Source organism: Monocercomonoides exilis (genome assembly GCF_001643675.1).
Source record: "Monocercomonoides exilis strain PA203 chromosome Unknown scaffold25-1336746, whole genome shotgun sequence".
Lineage (NCBI taxonomy): Eukaryota > Preaxostyla > Oxymonadida > Polymastigidae > Monocercomonoides > Monocercomonoides exilis.
The window spans coordinates 97,904-113,300 of record NW_027150570.1 but is presented as its reverse complement, the minus strand read 5'-3'; the positions used below and the strand labels follow the sequence as shown (position 1 = coordinate 113,300).

General features: G+C 34.1%; 4 protein-coding genes across 4 annotated transcripts; 3 read left to right on the top strand and 1 right to left on the bottom strand.

Moving 5' to 3' along the window:
- Positions 1 to 4,749: 4,749 nt before the first annotated feature.
- MONOS_16128c1 (uncharacterized protein) lies at positions 4,750 to 5,097 on the top strand (the record flags this gene model as incomplete). Its single annotated transcript, XM_067869041.1, has 1 exon — positions 4,750 to 5,097. One exon carries the CDS (start codon positions 4,750 to 4,752, stop codon positions 5,095 to 5,097), a length of 348 nt encoding a protein of 115 aa, XP_067726485.1.
- A 503-nt stretch (positions 5,098 to 5,600) lies between these two features.
- MONOS_16127c1 (uncharacterized protein) lies at positions 5,601 to 6,317 on the top strand (the record flags this gene model as incomplete). Its single annotated transcript, XM_067869039.1, has 1 exon — positions 5,601 to 6,317. One exon carries the CDS (start codon positions 5,601 to 5,603, stop codon positions 6,315 to 6,317), a length of 717 nt encoding a protein of 238 aa, XP_067726484.1.
- Positions 6,318 to 6,515: 198 nt separating this feature from the next.
- MONOS_16126c1 (uncharacterized protein) lies at positions 6,516 to 7,448 on the top strand (the record flags this gene model as incomplete). The annotated part of the gene is made up of 1 exon (XM_067869037.1): positions 6,516 to 7,448. The coding sequence occupies one exon, from the start codon at positions 6,516 to 6,518 to the stop codon at positions 7,446 to 7,448; it is 933 nt and encodes a 310-aa protein (XP_067726483.1).
- A 3,358-nt stretch (positions 7,449 to 10,806) lies between these two features.
- MONOS_16125 (uncharacterized protein) lies at positions 10,807 to 11,376 on the bottom strand (the record flags this gene model as incomplete). Its single annotated transcript, XM_067869036.1, has 1 exon — positions 10,807 to 11,376. One exon carries the CDS (start codon positions 11,374 to 11,376, stop codon positions 10,807 to 10,809), a length of 570 nt encoding a protein of 189 aa, XP_067726482.1.
- Positions 11,377 to 15,397: the final 4,021 nt, after the last annotated feature.

Here is a 15,397-nt window from a genome sequence, read left to right as displayed (position 1 = left end):
CCACCACGCTGCGGCTCCCGGTGCACTTGATCTGTGAAAACATTGTGCTCGCCACTTTGCCCAGTGTTTCTAGCTCGCATAGCACCAGCCTCTCAGAGCTGATTGTTATCAGCCCGAAAGTCATCCTCTCCGATTTCTAAAGTCACTCTAACATCTTCATTCAAGATCGAAACTGAATCAAGCAAGACTGCTGAAGAATTCTTAGAAACTTTGTCACATATCTGTCCAGCTTTCAAAGTGATTTTCGAAGAAGAAGAAATAGTACAGAGAAATATATTCAGAAAAGTGGTTGAATGGAATGTTCGCCAAGCAACTGAGGCAATACCAAAAATAAGGACAGAGGATGAAAAAGATGAGGTAATTATAGTTGTGGGCTTTTCAAGTGAAAAAAGTGAAAATTCATGAATTTCAATTCATTATAAAATAATATTATCTTTGTAATTTTTTTTCGAAAACTTTGATCAATTTGTTTAGATAACTTATTTTGAGAATTAATGTTTTTTAACAATAATTAACAACAAACTGTTGTTTATCTGATGAATATCTGTTAAACTGCTATATTTTTGCGTAAATGTTCATGTGTATTGTTAAATTTCAACATATGTTTTATGATCTTTAAAATTATATTTTCATTTTCTATTCAAGAGAGATTTGGCATACCTGCTATGGATCCATCTCGATGATGTCAATCAATATTATCTATTTATGAATATCTAATGGTTGTTATCATCTTGTATAATAAGTTGGATAGGCAATTATAATATGATGGAGATCGTTTTATGTATATCTGATGGTTGTTATCATTTTGCACAATAATATAGAATAAGCAATGAGGAGAGATAGATGATCGAGAGTTATTGCTGGTATTCTCAGGGTTTTCGATGACTATGTTGGCAGTGATGTTCGATAAAGTTGGGGTTATTGATATGGTGTAATCGAGATGGATCTATAGCTGACATAACATATCTCCGGGAAGGAGAATTAGCTAAAAGATTAACTGGAAGATTAACGAAAGTTATTTTCAAGTTGGTAAATTAGTGGTGAAATTGTGTGAAAATTGGTGTTATCGTTGATGAAATACATGTGTCTAAATTTTTTTGAAAAGTTCCTTTTGTTTAATTTTCAAATAAAATAAAAATTTCATATTTCAATCAAATTTCTGTTCTTTCTCATGAAAATTTACAAAAATGGAAAAATAAACATTATCAAGATTTTATTTTCACGACAGCGAAATTTGGGGAGTGGGAACAGAAATTTGATTGAAAAATGGAATTTTTATTTAATTTGAAAATTATACAAAAGGAACTTTTCAAAAAAAAATTAGACATGTGTTGTATGTTGAACGTGTTATGTGTTGAATGTTGATGTTATCGTTGATGAAATCGTTTGTGTGATCGTTGGTGAAATCGTAAATAAAAATAATTGATTTTGTTTTTTTGTTTTATCGAAAATGAGTCGGAAGAAGATATACGCAACTGTGGAGGAAGCGAAAGAGGCTCAACAGAAACAAATTAAACAGTTTCAGGAAAAACGAAAGGAAGAAACTAAGTATTACAACGAACATGCATCTGAGAAACAGAAGAAGTTGATTAAGATATTGAGGAGAAAGCTTATCGAAAGTGATGAGTTGTTAGATGAGTTGATGGAAAAAGTTAGTGGTTATTGCCTGCACAGGCTTGATTGGGAACAATGTGATAATTAATGAAATATAACTGACTACACACGTTTGTTGTATCGTTGATTGTACCAAACAGTAGTCACGATGGCGTTGTGGTGGATTGCCAACATCTATATTTTTGCTTGAAAAAGTGGTAAACCGGTAGTCAGGATACAGGATTGTGGCAATATCGAGAGGCTTGGGGAAGGGGAATATTGGCTATAATCTCCGTACTGGAAGCGTAGTCCTGTAGTCCGGTAGTCCGGATCTTTTGATTTCATCTGAAAAGAGCTGCCAACATGCCATTTCTGCCAACATGAGCATTTTACCCCTAATTTGCTATGATTTTGAAAGATTTCATTTATTTTCGACTGTATCATCATCTTGCCACATTGCCACATGACATCGTCGGTGGTATACGTTCGTTATATCGTCAGTGGTACACATCAGTCACATCGTCAGTTGTTCCAAACAGATGTTTTGCCTGCACAGGTTAAGCTTGTCAGGAAATGTGGGTGATGCTGTGGCGTGGAAATATTGAGTTAAATCTCCGTGCTTTTCACCTGGACTGGGTGGACCGGGTGGACCTGGTCAATTATATTCTGCAAAATATGTGGGCAAACGGGCAAACTGGGCAAATGGGCAAAACGTGAAAAAATAAAACAGTAACATTTCTGCTATTATAAATAATCCTCATCGTTAGATACAGTTTGTCTGTACAACAGTTTGCATTCTTCTTTCAATATATTATGCAATGAATATTTTCCATTTATAGATTTCTGTTTATGATCACATTTATCTTTCAGTTGCAGTTGGAAGTTTCTTCCTTTAATTTCAACAGGTTTGCAGAGGAGAGCTTCTGTTCAATTCATTCCAACACATAGCTCTTCGTAATGATTACAAATCCACATTTCCAACGGACTTATTCTTGCTTTTGTAATATCTATTTTAGCTTCTTTCATTGGTATTGATCAAACGTTAAATGATGAAAGGTCTTTGTTCATTAAATATGTCAGCAAATTGTCAAAAAACTCTGTTGCAAATGAAGAACATAGTTGTTTGAAATAATCGAAATTGTTCTTGCATTAACCATAACATGCAATAACAACATATCTCCTATCACCTGTTTCAATCTTTACTGGAAATGCGTGGTTTGTCACAAATATTCAATTAGCCACATTCTCGGTGGTTCTACGTGGTTGATTCTTCTCATTTATTCTAATAATGTTTTCTGTTATTACAGACTTCAACGCATTGTAATTTGCAAGTCTGTCGTCTCCACAATTTTTCAGTTCATTCAAAACAATCAACATTTTGCTTTCAACAACAGAGTTGAAGTTTTCAGTCAATTCTCCAATTTCTGTGACATTTCGACTGGAATAACCAGCGAATAGTTCAGATATAACATCTGTGAATCTGTTTTTCCCAATACCTTGAATACCTTTCAATATCAATGCCGTTTCATTTTTTATTCCAGGGTGTTTGAACAATGTTAGCAATCCAGTTATAACATATTCATCCACATCGTAGTAAGAATCAGCAATTTCCTCACGAACAAAGTCCAGAAACATTGAGATTGTGTCCGTATCGACATGTTCTCGCAAATTGGACTTTAAACCATGAAATATTGAGAATATTTTAGCTGTATCATTTGCGTTAAACATTACACCTTTTAATGTTGGTTTCGACAAACAAGACAGTAGAATGTCATGTGCTGTTGTTGTTTCATGTTCAGTTTTCCACAGTTTAATCATCTTTAAGTTACGTGTCATTTTGGTGTCTGTAGCAAACGTTATCCCCCAACGTTTATCGTTTATATTGAAATCTATTTGAATATACATCGACCCTGTTTAAATAAATCGAATAACTCTCGACAAATCACTAATAATATCACATGAGTTTTTGATTTGTTTTGTCTCAGCTTTTCGTCGAATATCTGTAATGGAAAACGAATCAGACATTTATATTGGTGAAACGATATTGTAGTCGTTTCTCAGCAACTGTAATATCTCGTTTGTGTAATGGTCATTATTCCAAATCTTGCACATCTTAACAAATTCAAATGGCAATAATCTCTAACATCTGTATCGTTGTTTTGCAGCATAATAGTAATCACGTGCGTTTGCTGTCAAATTATCGCTGATTTGCACTCTATCGTTTGATAATTCGATATACTCGGCATAGGTGTATTTAAAGCACATTCCCAATCCTTGGATATTCTTTAAAACATTGTGATAAATAAAAAGTATATTTAATTATAAAACATTTGTATGGACTGGAATTTTGAAATTCTTTTTGATCCTTGAGAAAAAACAATTTTTACAAATCACCCATAAACACTGGTATTTTTCTTATAAAAATGATAAAATAAGATAATTTTAAAATAATAAGCAGCTGTGAGGTCATTTATTATTATATACTCTTATTTTATTTATGATTTTTCAAAAAATAAAACATTTAAAAAAATTAATTAAAAAATTTAAATATTTTGATCAATCCCACAATTATATTTTTAATGTCCAAAAAATTAGAATTTTCTTTCTTTCATCAAGAATTGAACCCTCGTTTGCGAACATACAACAAATCATATATATAAATACAGTTTTAATGTGTGTGATGTATAATTATCAATATATCATTCAAATCTTTATCAATTTTGTTTATGATTTTTAAGATGAAAATTTTTGTGCAGTTTGAGGATGATAATATTACGCAATGATGATCATGAATAAAGAAGCTTTGTTGATGCCATGAAAGTGTGAATTTCATATAAATTAACTTATTTAAAGAATGTTTTAACGATTTTCATTATTTTTTTATTTATTTTTTTACTGAATCAATGTTGAATGTTAAATGCAAGAAGATATTTACAGAAGCAACAACTACTGCACAAATATGAAAGATGGAATGTGTTTTGCAGCAAATGAAAGAGGAAATTCGAACTGGATTTGTGTGAATGAAGTTCAATTCAAACACAGAAAAAGTGTGAAACGATATTTACATTGAATAAATCAACATCACATCGCAGATCAATGAAACGCAATTTCAGTTAGATCTTCGAGAGCGATATTTCACTCGTAATAACGCAATATATGGAAGAGATGAATGTGATTATCATAAAAGATACAGATCTGATTGGATTTGTAACTATTCACCAGAGCGATACGATTATTGTGAGCAGCGTGAATGGATCAAACGAAAAACAGTGTGGAACCAACACACTTCCATGTTATTCGATTGAGCATGGACTAATGCATTTGACTTCAGAACTTATTAGTCAAATTCTTGTTGTGGAAGAGAGCGTAATTGGTGAAGAGATAAGTCTGAAGGAAATGAGTTTGAGCTCGAAGAGCAGAGATTTGTGTGAAGTTGAAGTGAAATCGAACATTGGAAAAACAAGAGAAGCATTGATGACAACAACTGAACAGTGTCATTGGTGAGAGTGAATTTTGTGTTTGATTCGAATTTCATTTCTTTACATGAATCGCTGATCTCACCAGATGGAGGAATTCTTGAAATTGTGAATTGCTCATTTGGCTCAAAGCAACTGATGGAAGATGGAAATGAAGCTTTTGCAAATATTCCATTTCACATTATAAAAATGGAAAAAGGAGAATTACAACTTATGGAATGCAAGATATCAAATATCATTTTTCATGAATCGTCATTGCATCTTTCATCTTCTCTTCCTTCAGTGATTTATTTGTTTGAGATATTCAATTCAATAGTTTCTCATTCGGTTATTAAAATCATTGGATGTGGTCAATTAACAATTAAGAATTTTAACACAGAAAACATAACAGATGAAGGGAATGAAGAATCATTGATATCTTGCCTGTCTCCGAAAAAGACGATACAGTTGACAAATTGCACAATGAGTGGAGTTGGTTCAAAGATTACAAAAGGGAAATTGATGAAATTGGAGAATTGTTTTCATGTGAAAATGGACAGTTGCATTTTTGATGGAAGCGTAAAGGAAAGAAATGAACAATATTTGAATGTGGAAGAAGAGATGTGCCAATGGTCTGGATCTGTTGTGGATGTTGTGAAGAGTTCTGTAATGATGAAAGTTTCAACATTATCAAATTCACCGGATGGTGGAATAACAATGAATGGAGGGGAGCTGGCTGTTAATGATGGAAGATTTGAAAACAATAGTCCATCAATTGAGGGATATTCATCACTGAGAAGAAACATCATTTGTTCTGATTCTGGAACATTGAATGTGATGAGTTTGAAAGGAGGAGATGGAGTGAAGGATAATTCGTCATTGTGGATGTTGAATGAAGGGTGCAGTTTTGAAGGGATTGTTTCAGAATGGGATTCATCATTCTTCATTCCTGTTCTGGAGAGTGTGGAAGCAAAAGAAGAGACAAACAGAATGAAGCTGACATTCAAAGGATTGCTTCTTATTCCATGCAATCTGTCATTCTCAGTTGTGAAGAGAAAGGGAGAAGAGAAAGAGATTGAAAAACATGATTTTGATTCAAATGGATTCTTGTCGGAAAGAGAAGTCGAAGGAAGCGTTGCAAAGGATCTCATCAGCAGTTGTGGAAATGAAATGGAGGTAAGCGTTTCTGTTTTGTTTGGGAATATTGAATTTCCTTCATCAACACATTCATTCATTCTGAAGAATGCAAGTGAAACCGAACCAAAATGAGAGGAGAGAATTGTTGAAGGAGGAAAAGAAGGGAAATCTTATTGGTTGTTGATTGTGATTGTGCTTGTTGTAATTCTGCTGATTGTTTTTGTTGTGTCAATTGTTCTGGCTGTTCGATGGAGAAAAGCAAAGAAAGAGAACAAAGATCTGAGAGAGATTGTGAACGATAACATCAGAAAAGATCCGAAACTGATCGAGATGATGACGATGGAACCATCTCCAGAAGAGCAGTGGAGGAGAGCTGAGAGAGAGGCAGAGAAGAAGAAGGAAGAGAAGGCAAAGAAGAGAGTGTATGAGAAAAGCTTGGGACATTCGGAGTCATCGGAACATTTGTTGAGTGAGAGTGGATCGACTGAATACATCCTGGGCAGAGACTCAGACAAGATCCCAGAATGGGCATTGGAAAAGGTTGATGAGAAAGAGATCGAGGATGAAACGAGAAAACGAACACCATCACCATCCATTTCATCCACAGATACTTCAGATACAGACACGACATTTGTTCGATCGGAAAGTCTGTGCCCAACCACCTCATCAATGTCGAATCTTGTGGATGCGATGGCCTGTTCGTCTCCCCATGAGAAGCTGATTGTGGATCTGAGGGATTCACTGTTCATGATGTTACATGGGAGGAATGAGAAGAAGGAGATGGCGATTGGGAGTTTGAAGGAGAGAGAAATAACAGCTGCTCAGATCCTGTTCTGGGTGGCGAATGGGGCACTCCATTCATATCATGAAATCGAAAATGGATTATCTTCTCTTGCCAATTTCAGCCCACACATCGTGCTGTTCTCAGAACACATGGTCATCTGCATCGTGATGTATTCGGACTTATTGTCAGATGATAGTTCAGACTCATCATCCATCTCTTCATCGACTGTTGTGACATCTGCAAGTGATGATGATGATGAAAGTGACTCCCTTCCCTCATCTGCCTTTGAGGATGAGGGAATTCTCAAAAAAGAGTGTTTGAGGTGGAAGGCACCAGAACTGCTGAATGGGAAAAAGAAACATGCGACGAAGAAGACGGTGGTGTTTTCGATAGGGATGATGCTGTGGGAGTGCCTGACATTGGAGATCCCGTTTGGGGAGTTTGAAGTGAAAATTATGGCTGAAAGCATGATTGTGTGAGGAGAGAGTGTGGTGGTGAAGTTGAGAAAGATGTGGAAACTACACACCGAATGAGGAAGTGAGTGACATGATGATGGATGTGAATCTGGTGTTATTCAAGAGCATTCAATCGGACACAATTCTTTTGATGATGATTCGCGATAATAGTTATCACAGAGACTTAAAGCGAGAATGCATTACTCGAGTATTTTCATATGCATCGAGTGCGGATGGAAAAATGGAGAGATGAAAAAGTTCTTTCCAAACAATTCTTTAGGAGAAAGACCTGAATGATAATGCGAAACAAAAGAAAATATGATTCTAATGTATATTTATATGTTTGGAAAAAATGAGAATGCAGTGATGAGTAAACAATTGAAACAAAACGAAACAGAAAACAAATTCAAACTTTTTAATAAATGAACGAAATTATCACACAGAATTAACGCTTTGAAATTATGCATTCATTATTTTAATAAGGAAAAACAAAGCTGTGATTATATTTGTTTTTGATTATTTATTTGAGTTTTTTTTGTATATTGATTATGAAAAAAATTATGCAAATTATTCAAAAAAAATATATGTTTTTTATGTCAAAAAGAAGTTAAAAATCAAATTCCAAATGTGTGTTTTTTTTTTTTAAATTTTCCATTATAAATATCAAAATTTTTAAAATTTTGATCATCTGCAGAACAATTATATCAAATACATGAGTGAGAACGACTTATTGGAAAGAGAATTAACTTTCAACGAGTTTATAATTCAATCAAACAACAAAAATCATCTTGCAGTTGAATTGCTATCTAAATACGGATTGATAAAAAGAAATAGGAAATGTTGGAAATGCGACAGAACGATGGAGCTGAAACTGTACAAAAAAGAAATTGATTACTATGCATACAGATGTTCAAAATGTGGAAGAATTTACAGTTGGAGTTATGATTCGATATTCATGGAATTTCGCTTATCACCTTTGAAAATTGCATCTCTATTATATCATTTTTGGTACAAGCATTCAATAAAGGAAGTTTCTTTCGAGCTGAATGTTACAAACAAAACTGTTGTGAAATTTAATGAAAAGATGAGAAGAATATGCTGCTTTTTTGAAACGAGCAAAATGGAAAAAGTCGGAGACAATCGCATAGTTGAAATAGATGAAACTTTGATTCACAAAAGAAAAAATGGAGTTGGGAGATGCAGAGAACAGCAATGGTTGTGGGGAGTCATTGAGAGAAAGGAAAAAGGAAAGCCTCAAAAACTAATTGTTGAATTTCTTCCTGATAGAAAAGCAGACACAATTTTATATTTCGTTAAAAAAAACATTGAAAGATCAGCAACGATCATGTCTGATAAATGGTCAGCTTACAATTGCATCAGTGAAAATGGTTTTACAATAGACAGCGTTAATCATACTCTTAATTTTGTTAAACCAGAAAATCCAAAGGTTTACACACAGACAATTGAAGGTATCTGGTCTCATTTGAAAAATCATATTCCAAAACGAGGGAGAACATATATGAAAACTAAGGAATATGTTTACGAGTTTCAATTTAGATATAATAATCGACTCACTCCAATCTCATTCATGAAAGAATTATCAAAAATTGACAAGAGAAGTTTGGATGTTTTTTTACGTGCCTACGACGAAAGTGCTTCAAATATGATAAGCGTTTTGAATAAAGAAAGAAAATTCAAATTATCATCTTACTATTTGAAAAAACAGGAAATGAAAAAAAGAAGAAACTATGAAATGGCTGATGAAAGTGAGCTGGATGAAGTATTGAAAAAAAAAAGATTATCAAAGAAATTGATTGAAACATATAAAACAGAGAATTTCAAAAGAAGAAAAATTGAAGATGAAGAAGAGAAAGAAGAGAAAGAAGAGAAAGAAGAAAAAGAAGAGAAAGAAGAGAAAGAAGAGAAAGAAGAGAAAGAAGAGAAAGAAGAGAAAGAAGAGAAAGAAGAGAAAGAAGAGAAAGAAGAGAAAGAAGAGAAAGAAGAGAAAGAAGAGAAAGAAGAGAAAGAAGAAACTATCTCAGATTTAGAAACAAAGACTGTAAGAAAAAAAAGAAATATTAGAAACAGATCAAAAAATGGTAGATTTGTGAAATTTATTGAGAATCAACAGATTGAAACTTTGATTCTTGAATCAAAAATGTTTTGTGAAAAAAAGGAAACAAAAATTGAGGAGATGGAGAAAAAAGAAAAAGAAAAGAAACATGAAATTGAAAATAAGCCAATACTCAGAAGCTTCATCAAATCAAAAGACATAGGAACGGAGCAATCTCCTATTAATTTGTAGACAAATTCATCACTACACTTTATTTCACATCACATTTTTATAATTTCGAAATAAACTTATTCAAGAAACAAATGATGATTCTTTTTTTGTTGCTTGCACTTTCAAGACATGAGAAAAGATTCTTAACTAATTGTTGGAATTGTATTTATTGAACTGAAATTCATTCATTCTATTTGAATATCTATATTACAATAACGATCAGATTGAATACAATCACTCAACCACAATTTTCTCATTATCAAACATAAAGAAAAGCTGTTATTACAGAAAAGAATTGGAGGATCAAATTCTTTCCAAAACAAACATTATCTTACTATTTACTGTTTTTTTGTTTAACCTTATTATCATCCTCCACAAACTTCACTCTTCCTTTTTCTTTTCCGATCCTTTTTGCCTGTATCCACATCACTCTCCAACTCCACACACTTCCTCAAACAACCCAGATAGATATTCCACAACTTCCATGCACTGTTCCTTTCACAAACACAACTCAAATCAGTTCTCCTTTAAACATTGTTCTTTGATATTCCTCTCCTGAAACTGTTTTAATTTCTCAAACTTCCACACACATACACATTCATTTTATTTTTTCATTCACAGATCAACATCATCCATTAGCACTTGCACTTCTCAACTAAGTTTTCTTTTCTCCACTCAGCTCAATCTCCATTACTCCCCCTTCTCTGTTCCTCTCACTTGTGATACCATCCGTCTCCAAGCTCTCCACAACCACACTCGAATGCACAGAAAATGGCACATTCTCAAACGATGCTCCACTGACAGAACAGTTCTGCACATTCAGCATCCACTTCAGCGTGCTCACAATCCTGTATCCAACAACCCCGCTCTCTCTCCACTCAAACCCCACATTCGACACATTCACCACCCAGCTTTCTGATCCCAGAACATGCTTTGCCCAGTTCCAAACACCTGTGGAAGACTTATCACTATCATCCTCACACCCAGGCACTCACCACTCCACATCACAGCTTCACATCCATCGCTCTTCAGCTCCCATTCAACATGCATCTTCGCCTGCTTTGCTTCTTCTGCCTCAGGCCGACATATCATTGTTCCTCACCCAAACACAAAGCAGTCACTCACCACACATCTGTCGCTCACCACAACCTTCTGCTCTTCTTGCTCACTCTCTTCCTTCAGATGCCCAATCCCACACCAAAGCGTGCCACATGCAATCTCCTCTTTCCCACACCCCAGAACATCCATCCCGCTCCCTTCCGACACATGCACCTCATCTCCGCTGAACTTCACCAGAAACAGAAGCAAATCAACACTCTCCCTTGCAAATCTTCCATTGTCCCTCCCTCGCATATCCACTTTGCTCATTCTTTCTTCATCCACAAGCTCTATCTCAAACCATTTCGGAAGGATTGTTTCCTTAAAATCCTCACACATCACATACACATCTTTCCCTTCACCTACACTGCTCCATTCGAACACACAACCTTTCACAGCAAAGCAATCTGCCTCGCTCTCCCCAACAACACTCATTAACATCTCTCCTCCTTTCTCTTCACTCCCCATTGCAGAGCATCCTTCAAATGTGCTGTTCTCAACAACAACCACCCCGCCTTCTGCAACCTCACACTTCAATGCCCCTCCATTCACATATTCACTTATACACATTGAAAATATCGAATCGTTTCCCACTTTGCATCTATTCCCTCGCTTCTCATCAACAGCGCTCCAGAATTCCTTCTCTCATCTGTCAATCCTTCTCCAACTTATCTCTATCTTTGATCGTTTCTCTCCAACAATCACTCATTTCTTTTCCCTCAGAACCCCTCCTGCATAAAACATGATTACTCTCATAATTACACTATCCATTTGTGTTTCTCTGCCTTTCACTCTCCTAACCCACGCATAAACTACCAAAGATCCACTTCCTTCCTCGCTTTCTTCTTTTTCAAATTTGGTATTTAACAAATTTTACTTCCCAAAAATTCAATTCTTTATTCTTTTTCTTCTCTGATTCACTATGTTGTTTCACAAAAAGAGTTTTCGTTGCGTTTGTATCTTCATATTTTCTTCCTTCGCATTAATAACTTTTGAATATTTTTCCACAATGCTCCACTTCAAATCCACTTGATGAGATAAATATCACAATTGAGCAGTGTGGTACGATGAATATGAATAAATCTTTGTTTGAATGAAAATCATCACTTCCAACAAACAGAGTTTTGTCATTTGTCATTGATGAATAATCAAACTTGAACGAAGTATTTGTCACAGAATAATTAAAATCCTTTCCCTTAATGAACACATTCTTTCCAATAGCTGCATTGTTGTTTGCAAACGAAACACCTTCCAAAAGAAATGGCTTCTCAATCAAACAATTTTGACAATCCAAATACAAGAATCCACCTTTTCCTTTGCCTGATGAAAGTGAACACGATGATACATTTGTTGATTTGATAACAAAATCTTCATTCCCTTTCAATATCACTTTTGCAACGCCTCCTTCATCGCTTCCAGTGTTCACAATATTAGAAAAGTTGTTGCTCTCATATAAATCAGAGAAAGCTATCACCAATAGTAATTTGACAAATGCTGGCCCTATAAAACTGCCCCCTTGCAACATGTAACTTCCACCGGATGTTGTTCTCAATGTATGTTGAATAATATGCTTTGATATTTTAACATCAAATATGTATTAAATTAGATGAAAATGTTTATATGATGAACTCAAGGAATTTTGACTCTGCACATGTTAATATTGCATGTGATGTTGTAACATTCAATGAAAATATCGTTTCCCACTTTTGCTGTGTTTGCATTGAATTTCATCCCCACAAATGCGAAATCAAGAAACCCTCTTTCATTTGCTGCAAAACGCATTCCATCTTTCATATTTGTGCAGTAGTTGTTGCTTCTGTAAATATCTTCTTGCATTTAACATTCAACATTGATTCAGTAAAAAAATAAATAAAAAAATAATGAAAATCGTTAAAACATTCTTTAAATAAGTTAATTTATATGAAATTCACACTTTCATGGCATCAACAAAGCTTCTTTATTCATGATCATCATTGCGTAATATTATCATCCTCAAACTGCACAAAAATTTTCATCTTAAAAATCATAAACAAAATTGATAAAGATTTGAATGATATATTGATAATTATACATCACACACATTAAAACTGTATTTATATATATGATTTGTTGTATGTTCGCAAACGAGGGTTCAATTCTTGATGAAAGAAAGAAAATTCTAATTTTTTGGACATTAAAAATATAATTGTGGGATTGATCAAAATATTTAAATTTTTTAATTAATTTTTTTAAATGTTTTATTTTTTGAAAAATCATAAATAAAATAAGAGTATATAATAATAAATGACCTCACAGCTGCTTATTATTTTAAAATTATCTTATTTTATCATTTTTATAAGAAAAATACCAGTGTTTATGGGTGATTTGTAAATATTGTTTTTTCTCAAGGATCAAAAAGAATTTCAAAATTCCAGTCCATACAAATGTTTTATAATTAAATATACTTTTTATTTATCACAATGTTTTAAAGAATATCCAAGGATTGGGAATGTGCTTTAAATACACCTATGCCAACATTTCGTGTAATTGCTGAATCAAACGAACCTCTAACAAGCTGATTACATTTGTCTTTGATCGATGATCCTTACTCACTTTTCTGTTTGGAAATACTATTAATGATCGTTTGCTTTCATCCAACGATGTCATGATATCCGCATCAAATTCATCGCAAGTGTAACATTTAATCATTCTGTTGGAGTTGGCGTAAAAGTTATCGGTATTGGCATAAATGTGTAATCCCCCTGAAGCTGTTTGAACAACAACATCATCTTCATCCAGTTTGTTTAATATCTTTGATCTTATAGATTGTTTGTACTCGTCGTCTAACGATTTGTTAATGTCAATGTCGATAACAGTTGAATTTGACACTTTGTTTACCAATACTGATCTTCCAGTAACAACAGAGCCACTGCCTCCATCATGCTTTTGATAATTGTATAAATCAACAACGATTGAATCAATTCTTTCATTCAATGTTTTTTCTTCCATGCTAATAAGTAGTTGAACCGTTTGGCTGTTATTACCGATTATTTCTGTTATGCTTTTGCTCATGGTTGCCAATTTTATAGAAATTAAAAAAAAAATTTTTTTTGTAACATATTTATTTTTGAAACATAAATTTACGGGAAAGATGACTTCTGGGTTAATGTCGATAATGAACAACAACAGTTAATTTTCACATTAAATGTCTTTTGCCCATTTGCCCAGTTTGCCCGTTTGCCCACATATTTTGCAGAATATAATTGACCAGGTCCACCCGGTCCACCCAGTCCAGGTGAAAAGCACGGAGATTTAACTCAATATTTCCACGCCACAGCATCACCCACATTTCCTGACAAGCTTAACCTGTGCAGGCAAAACATCTGTTTGGAACAACTGACGATGTGACTGATGTGTACCACTGACGATATAACGAACGTATACCACCGACGATGTCATGTGGCAATGTGGCAAGATGATGATACAGTCGAAAATAAATGAAATCTTTCAAAATCATAGCAAATTAGGGGTAAAATGCTCATGTTGGCAGAAATGGCATGTTGGCAGCTCTTTTCAGATGAAATCAAAAGATCCGGACTACCGGACTACAGGACTACGCTTCCAGTACGGAGATTATAGCCAATATTCCCCTTCCCCAAGCCTCTCGATATTGCCACAATCCTGTATCCTGACTACCGGTTTACCACTTTTTCAAGCAAAAATATAGATGTTGGCAATCCACCACAACGCCATCGTGACTACTGTTTGGTACAATCAACGATACAACAAACGTGTGTAGTCAGTTATATTTCATTAATTATCACATTGTTCCCAATCAAGCCTGTGCAGGCAATAACCACTAACTTTTTCCATCAACTCATCTAACAACTCATCACTTTCGATAAGCTTTCTCCTCAATATCTTAATCAACTTCTTCTGTTTCTCAGATGCATGTTCGTTGTAATACTTAGTTTCTTCCTTTCGTTTTTCCTGAAACTGTTTAATTTGTTTCTGTTGAGCCTCTTTCGCTTCCTCCACAGTTGCGTATATCTTCTTCCGACTCATTTTCGATAAAACAAAAAACAAAATCAATTATTTTTATTTACGATTTCACCAACGATCACACAAACGATTTCATCAACGATAACATCAACATTCAACACATAACACGTTCAACATACAACACATGTCTAATTTTTTTGAAAAGTTCCTTTTGTATAATTTTCAAATTAAATAAAAATTCCATTTTTCAATCAAATTTCTGTTCCCACTCCCCAAATTTCGCTGTCGTGAAAATAAAATCTTGATAATGTTTATTTTTCCATTTTTGTAAATTTTCATGAGAAAGAACAGAAATTTGATTGAAATATGAAATTTTTATTTTATTTGAAAATTAAACAAAAGGAACTTTTCAAAAAAATTTAGACACATGTATTTCATCAACGATAACACCAATTTTCACACAATTTCACCACTAATTTACCAACTTGAAAATAACTTTCGTTAATCTTCCAGTTAATCTTTTAGCTAATTCTCCTTCCCGGAGATATGTTATGTCAGCTATAGATCCATCTCGATTACACCATATCAATAACCCCAACTTTATCGAACA